This window comes from Pangasianodon hypophthalmus, chromosome 1, assembly GCF_027358585.1.
Source record: "Pangasianodon hypophthalmus isolate fPanHyp1 chromosome 1, fPanHyp1.pri, whole genome shotgun sequence".
Lineage (NCBI taxonomy): Eukaryota > Metazoa > Chordata > Actinopteri > Siluriformes > Pangasiidae > Pangasianodon > Pangasianodon hypophthalmus.
Genome location: NC_069710.1, coordinates 777,875 through 790,282, shown reverse-complemented (window position 1 = coordinate 790,282; position 12,408 = coordinate 777,875). Strand labels below are relative to the sequence as shown.

At 38.7% G+C, this 12,408-nt stretch overlaps 1 protein-coding gene across 4 annotated transcripts; it reads right to left on the bottom strand.

Moving 5' to 3' along the window:
- Positions 1 to 2,061: 2,061 nt before the first annotated feature.
- Positions 2,062 to 11,953, bottom strand: eva1ba (eva-1 homolog Ba (C. elegans)). Of its 4 annotated transcripts, XM_053236121.1 has the most exons (5): positions 11,612 to 11,953; positions 4,986 to 5,100; positions 3,488 to 3,628; positions 3,290 to 3,388; positions 2,062 to 3,184 (listed from the first exon to the last, which is right to left on the bottom strand). In XM_053236121.1, the coding sequence occupies exons 3-5, from the start codon at positions 3,489 to 3,491 to the stop codon at positions 2,745 to 2,747; spliced, it is 543 nt and encodes a 180-aa protein (XP_053092096.1). In that variant the 5' UTR covers positions 3,492 to 3,628; positions 4,986 to 5,100; positions 11,612 to 11,953; the 3' UTR covers positions 2,062 to 2,744. The 4 variants fall into 4 exon arrangements, with proteins under 4 accessions (XP_053092096.1, XP_053092094.1, XP_026769633.2 ...); XM_053236119.1 differs by having other exon boundaries at positions 3,290 to 3,628; XM_026913832.3 differs by lacking the exon at positions 3,488 to 3,628.
- Positions 11,954 to 12,408: the final 455 nt, after the last annotated feature.

Sequence of the window (12,408 nt, the reverse complement as noted above, 5' to 3'; positions counted from 1 at the left end):
TTTTAGTGCTTATTACTATAAAACACTCATATAAAATACTCTAAACCCTTCCCTAACATTCATAAATACTCTGTTAGTGTGTGCTAGCAATTATCTAGTCTAATTAAAATAGTCTATTTAATCTGATTTATTGACACACTTCCTAAGTGATTTATGAATGTTAAATATTGCTGTTAAACCTCTGAGTTTATAAAGATTGTATATAATTTGTATATATTACAAATACATTGCACACTGAATATAACCATATTTGCTTACCGACTTTTTACGGTAGGCATCTCTGCCATGGAACAAATGTAATTTAGGAAGCTGATACTGCAAACTGGTCATGTTTTTTTTTTTACGCAGTTGTAATACACCTTGTTCACATCAAGGGGGTGGCATTTATCAGGTATTTTGTGTTGTATAGTTCACTTGTTCAGAGAGACATTCACACCTGGTCATATATCTTGAATGGGTCTTCAGTGTCTTGAGAATTGTGATCACATTGCCTGAATAAAGCGTTGACAGATTTGACAGATTTCACACCCAGAATCCCAATAACAAAGTCCCATTTTCATCATCTGCCTTCCAAACCTTTTACACTACATCATCGCTATACAAACATACAGCTCTCACTGCAAATGTAATGCCAAATGTAACAAATGGCACACATCCCAGATCGCCTCCGCAAGATCACAAGACGCATACGATCCTGTTCAGACCTGTATTTAGTGCAGTCTGAGACACATAACAAAGTTAATACCAGTTCTGAATGGAGTCTTTGTGACAAAGACAGTTAGCGTACAGGGCAAATGTTAGGGTAAGTAATTACTAACAATTTGCCTAAACCACGTTATCACATGTTTGGACTAAATCCAGCATTATTAAAAAAAAATTAATTCACTTTACCATCATGCTTATTTAAGTTACAGCATGTAAAGGAATATGTTTAACTTTTTTGTGTATATTAATGGGGCAACATGGTGCCACAGCAGGTAGCAGAGTGTGTTCCTCACCCTCACACCCACTGTTCCTGAGATATCCCTCACCATCACACCTACTGTTCCTGAGATGTTCCTCACACTCACACCCACTATTCCTGAGATGTTCCTCACCCTCACACCTACTGTTCCTGAGATGTTCCTCACACTCACACCCACTATTCCTGAGATGTTCCTCACCCTCACACCCACTATTCCTGAGATGTTCCTCACCCTCACACCTACTGTTCCTCGATCCAGATTAGGATAAAGCAGTTACTGAAGATGAATGAATGGATGAAAATTACTAAATATTAATCAAATCGAATGAAATGCCTCTCATTCTCATCCATAACAGACAACTTCAGTTTCAGATTGGAAGACTTTGATTTTCAGAATAGCATTCCGAGACCCTGCACAAGACTACTGATCTGCAATTTATTATTCATTCTTCGGTGTTACACACAATTACAACAGAATTTGCACTTACTTCATTCTAACCTGACCTTACAATTCATGTCCATGGTCCTCAGAAAGGATTATTAGATGCTAACATGCATCTTGTTCTTAGCAAGAACCATGCCATCATTCCAAATTATTAAAGTGTGCACGAAAATAATTTCTGTAGTTTAACTGTATTTTATATTTTAGTGCAGTATTGCAGAAAAAATCTCTTGTACTACACAGATAGTGGACCTTTTTGTCTCTGTTCCTCATCAGAACACGTGTGTATTTGGATATGTTATAAAACGGCCTCTTTTGAAGAATAAAAATAATGTTTCAAACTCCAGCTGTTCTCGGCACAGGCTTCGGATTCACTGTGACCCTGAATAAATGAATTAGTGACACTCTCTGTACAGTAACTCATGAGTTACTCACGTACTGGACTGTGAGCTGCACGTTTGCTTTACTATATACATTTATACTTGCAGCCTGTGAATTATAGACCTTTGTATAGCTTTCCTTCATTTGCTGGGACCATAAGTAATTGGATTTCATGGTTTCTCAGCTGCTTCATGCAGAAAAGAGCAAACATACACTATGGAGTTGATACGATAACAAATGGTTAGAAGTTGATTGATAACTTACAGACTGAACAGTAATTTAAGAATGTTTATTGGTCTGTTCACAATGAGGACACTGTGATTTCAGCCCTTATAAAAATATTATCTTAAGCAATGTCTGATCTTTTGATGCAATAAAATGCAACACCAGTGATAGAACATTTGGCACTCGATAAACTACTTGACAAACCCAATTGCCTAAGCTTAGTTTAAAAAAAAAAAAAAAAAAAAAAAAAGATATATGTTGAACAACAAAAAGTAATGCCAATGATAGGGCTCTGATGTCAGTATAAATGTACTGATGTGATATAAGAATTTACCAATGTAATATAAGACTTTGCATAATACTAACAACACTATTTACAAGGCAAAAAGTATAAAATAAAAATAAAATCAGAAAAAAGGGCCTAGTGGAGTGGTGCAAATGGCTGACCACTAGATAACATGATAACATTATTGTACAAAACCTGATTCTCAACCCTGAAAACCTTTAAGGGGAATGTGACTGTTATGAGTGCATTTAAAAACAGCTATCGTCTCTACTAGGATATTCTCCTCAACATCTGTCTCATTGTACAACATAGCACCAAAGTATGCTCTTGTGCAGTAAGTGTGCTTGCCACTGTTCTACATGTGGGCTTGAACACTCTAAATACATTAGAGTCCAAGATTTTCTTTAAAAGTCTTGTACTGGGACCACATTCAATTCTAATGAGTGTTAATAGTAATGCACCCTTCCAATGGTGCCGGTTCCTGTGCCCAGGATGTCTGGTTGTCCATTTCTCCAGATCTCCCTGATGATCCTCTCTCTCTCCTCCAAGCGCTGGGCTCGTTCCAGCTCCTCCGCTGAGGTAAACACATTCACATTTCCATCCAATGTGCTGTGGTGGTTGCCCATGGGGATCTCTGTGCTGCAGTGGGTAATAGCTTCCACGTCTCCTACTTTGTCCTCATTCTCCTCCTCCTCCTCATCATCATCATCACTATCTTCATCTTCATCATCTTCACAAAAGTCCTTCAGCTGTTTTCTTTCTGGAGTGGGTGGCGCAGTCGTAGTCCGAGGCTTGCAGGAAATTCGTATTACTAACAGACAGAGGGTAAGCACCAGGCCAAAACACACTCCAAGGACAAAGTAGAGGCCCAACTTCTCAGGATTATCTGAAAGGTGAAAATACATACATATAACTGAGCTTGTAACGTATACTGGCTGATAAAGTGCAATAAATCATTTATTAAAGATTAATATTAATAATAAAAAAAAACCTTTTATGTGAGCAAAGGCAGCAATACTGTTGCTCAAAAGGTCCATCTCTTTCCTTTTGGCATCCATCCTGGCTTTGTCTTGAGTTTTCACACCTGATACTTCAATACATAAACACATTAGTTACATTATATTATATAAATATTATATTGTATTGGAATTCATGCGGACATTTTGCCCAAGAGAAAATCCTTGCACACTCATTCACTCATCTTCTGTAACAGCTTTATCCTGGGCAGAGTACGGGGGAGACACCGGGCGTGAGTAGGGAATACACCCCTGACAGGACGCCAGGAGATCCCAGGGCAATCACATCATGCACACACACGGCACATTTGCACCTATGGAAATTTATCATGGCCAGTCTGTTAAACAGCATGTTTTGAGGGTTGAGAGGAAACCAGAGAACCTGGAGGAAACCCATCCATACACAGGGAAAACATCTGCTGATCTGCTTTCATCATGACAGACTTCCAATATGTGTTTACTTGAATCTGTAACTCACTGCATGTGTGTGACTCATGACATGCAGATACAAGAACATACAAATGCACAGTTCCTCTTTTACTAAGTATATTAAACTGACCTAAATGATAGCTGAAGGAGACACACAAAGTGCTCTGGTGTGTCCCAAACACTTATCTGTGACCATCTGATACAGAACATATGAGTGTAGAATTTGGGGATTAGGCACTTATAGACAAAAGGGACTTTGTCTTTTTCTGATTTTTCCAAGTACACAATTCTAAAGACCAGAGGACACATGGGAGCCATTGAGGTCATGTGGGTCACTTTTGGCAGTAGCCAAGAAAAGTAATTTCCTCTGCAATCTCCATAAATCGTAACCTGTGTCTAGAAGGCAGACGAATGCTTGTTTGCTGGCTGCATTTTTTTTATTTTTAGACACAATCCACTGACTCATCCTCAATGACATACCCCTGTTTTGTCAATGGATTATTTGGTTCCATTGTGTTTTAAGGCGGACCAGGCAACGAATCAATTTCAATATTGTGAGCATGCTTGAAAGTGCCAAGTTTCCTATTAAGAAAAAAAAGAACCCTGCATAACCACACCCTCTTGCGCTCTATGAGAGTCCGAGTGCTTAGAGAGGTTTTAGCTTAATCGAGTCAACATGTCTCCATTCCTCTTCCAGTTCTATGATGGGAAATTTGGCTCCAGTCCAAGCATACTCCTAGGAAGATTGCGTCACAGGATATGCAGCTTCAGGTCATGTGGTCTTACTGGCAGAGCTTTTAATAGGGGGTTATCGAGGACTCTGCTCGCTGTGCCTTACCAGACTTCCTGTGCAACCCTCACACACATTTTCCATTTTCCCCATCCATCAGCATCACATAGCACTTCCTACTGACTTTGGCCTTTCTAACCCTACTTACTATTGTTTTTAAAGCACCGTGTTGCAGAGCATGGACAGACAGGCACTGGGGTTACATTATTAATTCATATAAAATGTAATGCAATACTGTCAGGACAGCAAATATTCACTACTGCATCTGTGCATGTAATCATCATACTCTTATTACATAAGTTTACTCAGCATGTTTGCAATAAAAATAACTTTAACAAATTATTTTACTGTAAAATTAATGTGTCAGATCAGAAACATTTTTCCCATATTATAATTATCAAAGAAAACACAAAAATGTCAGTATAAGCCAATCAGCAGGCATAGAGTCTTACCATAAACAGATCCCCTCAGTGTATGTTCATGATATACTGGTTGGTTTGGTTTAAACTTGGACTTTCACCCTATCTGGATCTGCTCCTCCAGCCTCTGATTGGTTAGGTCCTTTGGCTGGACATAGAAAAAACAACATAAAAAATTGCACAAACAAATGTCAGACCACACCACATTCAAACCCAGTGAGGCAACTGCAAAGCAAACAGAAATGACAGGCTCAGTGTTGGACACAGGAAGTCAGGATAAGCCTAAGCCTGAGCCTACACTTACACTTGAATTAACCTTCCAGTGAGGCATATGAATATAAAATGCATGGTTTAAATAACTGATCCATATTTCATATTGCAGTATGAAGAAAAATGGCAGATGAAAGCTTACTGAGTAACATTTTTAATAATGCAATGAATAATAGCGCCGTTTGGCAACATTAACATATCAGTGCCTCTGAACGAGTTTCCAGTTGCCGGCACTCTGGACAGAAATATAAATCATACAGCAGCAGGTTCTGTAGAGAATCTGAGAGCTGTTTTATGGTCTGGACGTGGAGATGGTGGAAGCTGCCAGCACAAGTTGGTTTAACTGAGCCCTTTGGCTGTACTATTCCGCTTTGGATCCTGCTGACTCTTGAAAATCCCTTTGTTCCAGTGTACTCTGTATTTACTTGAGTAAGAGGTCGCCATTGCAGCAGGAGAAGTGGAAATTCCAGATAGCAGGAGTCAAGCACATCCTACCATTGTGAATTTGTACACTGTCCTAATTAGGAAGTTTAGCAAATACACTAAAGTAAAAATAAAAAACACTACCAGTTTTTGGATTAACATTCCAATTAAAATTAGAAGTACAGCATGAACCAGAAATCAATACCAAATGTCAACATCTTACAGGTTTCAGCATCCCATGTGAGTGCTTCTTGTAGCCACACCTGCTTGAAATCTCTGGCCCAGAGAACCACTAAGCCTCTAAATCTGCAATCATGACATGTTCTTGTATTTGTGTAAAAGGTCCTGATGAAGTTACTATTCATTGCCAGGCACCGTAATGCTGTCTCCTGATCCTGATGTCTTCTGTCTTCTGAGGTAATCCATGGAGCTGAAATGAGTGTGAACCTTATAGATGACATCAGAAGAGTGTGGCCAGATTGTGGTCATCTAGTCAGTGCTGTCCATGCTGGCACAAATGCTGGCCTATAACAGTGACGTTGGAGGCATTACAGAATGCACAGGAAACTTTCAGATTTTTTCAAGTTTCAGATTTTTCAGTGACCTTTTCAGTGAAGCTTTGAATCAAGGGCTTTTTAAAGGTTACCTGACATGTTCCATCTGGATTTTATTAGGTAAAAGGGCACTCAGGGCCCTTGCATAAGCCTCATGGCACAAGCCTCATGGCACAAACTGTATTAGTGGGTGTAGTGCTTAAACAGCGAGAGAATACCAGAGACCCTGGAGGAAACCCACGTGGACACCGGGAGAACATGAGAAAACCTCCACATGAACAGAAACCCAAGCTCAAGATGGATCAGGCAACCCTGGAACTGTCGGGTGGCAATGCTACCTTCTGCACCACCATACCAACCAATAAACTGACAGCTTTTTGCAAACAAGCTAATGATAGTTTAACTAATTATAGTCATAAAATTGACATATTTATGTATTCATTTTTTCAGTTTGTATACTTGTTTTCCTACATGTTGTTTTCCTTACATTGGATCATTGACCAAACTTGCAACTTGCATACATCCCAGTATCTAACTATATGTCTTCCTAGCTTTTTATGAAGCTTTACCAGACTATGATTTTACAGATATAAATAATGAGGGAATGAGGTTGCACTCCACAGGTCTATTAATCCTGCCATATTGTATTGGCTGAAAACCTTAGATAGCAGTACCCTAATCCTGGGTGGTGCTCTGGTATCTCTGTAAATGAAAGATAATAGCAGTCAGAGCATTGTTTAAAGCCTATCAAAACACTCATTAACCTGCCCTGATGTTTTGCTTGAGTTTTGCTTTTCCCATGGGAAGGAAATTAGTAACAGACCCCCTGCTGCCCAACCTTCAGCTGCATAACTGAGGTATAGTCATGCATTTGTTTTGGTTTGACCTAATTTGCTTATTCAGAGCAGATGTTGCTACAAGGTTAGATAAAAGCTTGGTATTTTAATGCAATACTCCTACTCTGATTGTTGATTGGCTATTGTAAAGACAGAGAAATTAAAATCTACAGTCAACTTGATCTACGTTACTGGTAGACCTCTGTCAATTCATTAAATAATGAAAAATGTTAAACCAGGCAATTATATTTGCTAATATTAAGATGAAAAAATGAGTCTTGTTCATAACAGCAATATATTAAAAATCAATATGAAAACCAGCTGAGACCAGGGTACTATCACTATTCAAATCCATTCCAAGGCAAACAGAGAATAAGTCTGGGGAAAAGGCCAGTCTCTATTTTGGATACTGGGTTGTTTGCTTTGTGTGTGAAAGGAGGAGCAGCAGGGGAAGTCCTGGGACTGTCATATCAGGTGATATTTTTCCTGCTTCCCACAATAAGAAGACCACAATAGCATTTCCTTCCCCTGTCTACATCCAGGTCTACATGCAACACAGAGCTGTAACTTATGTATGTCATATATTAAACTAAATATATCTAACTGTATTTGTCTTTTATTCACTTATCCATAGACCTTTGGATTTGGTGTGGATGATTAAGTTGTCCAAGTATAAGTAAAAAGCTAAGTAGATCAATTTTAGCCTTTAAACTGTTTGTGGCCAGCCTCTAACAAAGACGTTTTCTTCTTCTAAACCACAGAACAGAGGCTCCCCTTTTTACAGGAGCTTAAACAGAGGGAATAAATCATTCAGAAATCATCTGACCACATGACTCTCTCACAAAGCCTTGCTAAACATAATAACTGTGGATAAGTGGAATTTACTCAGTGAGTTAGAATGGTAATAGAATTTAAGAATTATAGAGATAACTAGTGTTTAGTCATGCATGGTGTTTATGAGGCAGTGAAATCACTTTGCAACTACAATGAATTCATTTACTTTATTTCTGCAACAATTTGAGTTGCATAAGACCTGATTGAGTTTTTACAATCGTACTTTATGTTTGTCCTTTTATTAGAGTTTGACCTCAGAGAACTATGAACTAGGAATCTGTATTAAACTCTACCACTCTTTTTCTTCACCTACCCTTTTCCTCCTAACAAGTTTAGCTGAAAATACTGCATGTTTATCAGATTAAAAAAAAACAAAAAACATGAATCTGAACATGCAATCTCATTAGAATGAAGTAGGAAGAAAAAATGTACAAATGGTGTATGAACTGTTATGAACTCTCAAGCATGAGACTATTTGTAACCATGTCAGCATGTAGTCTCCGATGACTTACGCAAGCCAGTCAGGATCATCTGACCACCAGCCGAGCCCAGAAGCACTCAATATGTAAGAAACAGCATAATGGAAGTTCAAGTTTTGCCTGAAACCACAGTGATGCTGAAGGCGACTTTCCACTCAATAAACCTGGACACGTTTCTGCAGCACAAGGACAGACTGTTTTACCTGCAAAAACATTCAGTGGAGGCTCATGGCAGAAGCATTAGCAACATGACTTTCATTTGAATGCTTCTACAGCCCTGGCTACTACTGACTGGACAGAATATAGATCATAAATGCTGTGCTGGTGTTTTTTGTGGTTCCCATACTCTGAGATCTGTCCAGTAACTCTTTTGTGATGGTGGTATTTTACTTGGAAGCAAGTCAGACATGTGGTTGCCATCAGCTCCTTGACCCTTACACACGAGATGGAGCTGACCCTGAAGCTGCGTGCCAGCTGGGTGAGCAGACGCCAAATTAATACTACGAGACTAATACACTTCTCGTCAAATGGATAGAAAGTGTAGTTTTCCTTACAAATAACTCTGAGTCATTAGCTCCCTTTATTTAAAGATGAAATAGCAGATCTAGTCTAATATCAAATTACTGCAAGTCTAGATGAATACATTGATGAATATATGAATATTTTCACTGCATTCTTGCTCATGCATGTGACTTTTTATGAACAGAAACATTTATCTTAGAAAATTTTATATCAGAAAGACCTGGTACACACCATACAGCATGTCAATTACTAAGTCAATTATATATAAAAACTTAAAATGTACTGTGCAAAGACTCTAGACAACAGGTTACAGGAATCATGACACATTTATTCATCCCTCTTCAGTAACTGCTTTATCTTGGTCAGGGTCACATTGGATCCAGTGCCTATCCCAGGAGCACTGAGGAGTGTACACCATGGACCGGACAACATGCACACACACACACATTCACATCTAGAGGCAATTTAGCATAGCCAATCCACCTACCAGCATGTTTTGGGAGGTGGGAGGAAACTGGAGAACTCCATGGAAATCCATGTGGAGAACATGCACAGAAACTTAACACAGACTGCAACCCGAGCTCAGGATTGAACTGGGAACCTGGGAGCTGCGAGGCAGCAACAACTGATTGAAGAATTATTGTAAATCTTACATCTAAGAGATTTTGGTCAGTGAGTGGCTGCATTAATATTCTATCTTGTTGTCTGACATACTATCTATACTATTATCAGTTCTTTTACACTTCTAATGAGAATTAATGGGAATATCAAAACACATTACTCTCTTTTCTCTCCATGGGGATAGCTAAGGATATTAGCAAATCTTGGACAGGCTTTGCATTCCTCAGCTTTTATATCCTTATGGAGACTTGTAACCCAAATATGACATCAATTTTCCAGCAGTCACATAAATATTTGTATTTTCCCATGATGCAAATCGAAGACAACAAATATTATGAAGAAGGTTACTTTGAAAAGCTGTGCATGGTCTTTTAAACACTAACAGTGAATATCAGGGAAAAGTAACCTTCAGGTGATCCCTAGACTCAAATTCCACAAATAGACCATGATTTGATCTGCAGATCATTCACGCTACAGGGGCCACAGCAGAGCCGCAATAACATACTGGCTGTATTATGCATAATTTCATATTAATGTACAATGCAAAACATGTGGTCTGCTTTTCTCATTGGTATGTGGGAGTCATTAGCTTTTTCTTGTCCATGGAGAATGTAGTTGACGGACTAGATTGCTTAAACAGGTTGATGATGTATTGATAAAACAGTGGCTGATGTGGATCCAGAGCCAATCCCAAGAAGATGCAGGTCAGGAACACACCCTGAATGGGACACATCACAGGGACCATGCACACACATTCACACAATCATTTTAGGGGAAATTTAGCATAGCCAAACAACTTACAGTCACCCTACAGTTTTTCGAAGGTGGGAGGAAACCTGAGAATCCGGTGGAAACCCATGTGGACGAAGTGAGTACATACAAAACTTCACATAGACAGTAACCCAAACTCAGGATCGAAGCAGAGATTTACTGTATATTTGGATTTCTTGTAATGAAGAAAACCAAAGATTGAGGCACGCTAAAAAGCCAGCTTCAGGCTCAGAACATGCCTCTAGGGAACAAGGAAGATTAGGGCTCAAGGTGATTTTAAAGCTAACAAATTTTCATTCAAGGAATGATCTTCTGGTTCTGTTCCTCTTTAGGCCAGCACGTATAACGACATGAGTCAGAAAAGGCTGTACAGATGTCAAGAGCTCTGCTTCTGCCAACCCTGGTTTGTCACATCATTGAAATCTGTCTCACTGCGTTTATAAATATGTGGGGACATTCGCAAGAATGGTGCTAGTGGAAGGAATCTGGACAAGCAGTTCATGAATAAGAACCGAGCTATGGCTTACTTAAATCTGAAGAGCATGTTAACCTCTAGCACCAGAGACAGACAGGGCAGGCAGGATATGGGTGCTTTCAGAGAGTGGGTTTTGGTATAGAGAGGCCATATAATGGCTGAATTATCACATTCAAATTAAATAAAGGTGTAAATAAAAAATCACCTTCTTACCTTCTGTTTATATTACCATATTATCAGTTCAGATAAATTCAGGACAGGCAACAGGTTTGTTTTATCAGTGGAGTAAAGTTTTAACAGCATAAAAGAGTTAGATGCTGAGCCCAAACATGCAACTAACAATTTTACTAGTTTCTACCAGTTCATATAAGTGTTGCTAAAAATAACTTGTACATTTTGTGAACGCTGCATGTAAGAAGGTCGCATCTTATTCAAATTCAAATTTTAATGGTCACATACACAACCATAGACAGTACGACGTGCAAAGAAATGCTTTTTTCGACTGTCCGTGATATAAAAATAGAATTTACGTAAACCAGAATTTACTTCTATACAGATAGGAAAGGAAAAATAAAAAATATATAAAAATATGATATTAAGGAAATGACAATCAGAGGCAGAAACAGCACAACTGTATTTTGAACAAGGTGCAGATTTACATCATAACGTTTTTTTGGGGGGTTTTTTTGTAACAGAAGTGAAACGTCTCCATGGCATGATGTTCTTTCATCCAGAGCAGCAAATAAAGTTAGGGAAAGGATGTTACATTCATGCTGAACTACCACTGAATCCATACAGAATTATCAATGACATTACACTGCTGCATGCCACCAGAGCCAGTACCAAACTTAAAGATAAAAAGAAATTCACTCACCGTGGAATAACCTTATGATAAATATTCAGCAATTTTTTCCTCATAAAGTTTCTGAAGTCCAGATCTGATTCCACACATTTAGCACTCCATCCAGATACTGCAATGTTTCTCCTAATTGCAACCATCCAGCACTGTTGAATACACTCCTAGTGGAACATCCAATCCATGGTCTTCTCAGAACTAAGTAAGTATACTTAAAAGGTTTAATTTTGCTGTCCAAAAGCCCAGAGCTGGTGACTTCCTCTAGCAGATAGACTGCAATGACAGATTTCTCTCCTTCCAAATCGTGCCTTAGAAACAGCAGGAAGAGTGTCACACAGCTAGTGAGACAGCGAACGGGAGAAAAGGGGAAAAGGGAGGAACGGTCTAAAATGGGCAGGGTTTGGGAAGAGGGGGAAGGAAAGCAGGGAAGGGGGAGGCTTTCTGTGTTGTTAAGGAAACAGTTTGAAAAAGAAATCCAGAGACCAATTAACTAAGATTTTCCACACTGAATAAAACTTCACAGTATAAAGGAATGACTAAAGCATTGACTAAAATTGGGTGTGTTCTCATTCAAATGTACTCCGAAATCTAGAAACACAAGCTTTCTTTGTTGTTTTCAACAAAGGCTGTATGCATTTTCTCTCCATCTGCTTCAAGCAACAAGTAAGTCTCTGTAATGAGCAATAAATATAAAGATTTATTGATGGACTATCCTTATAAGGGCACAGACATTATCAGTAAAAATATTCTTTATGTAAATAATAATAAAAAAAAAACTATGGCATTCTGACATATATTTAAAGGCATTTAAGTTG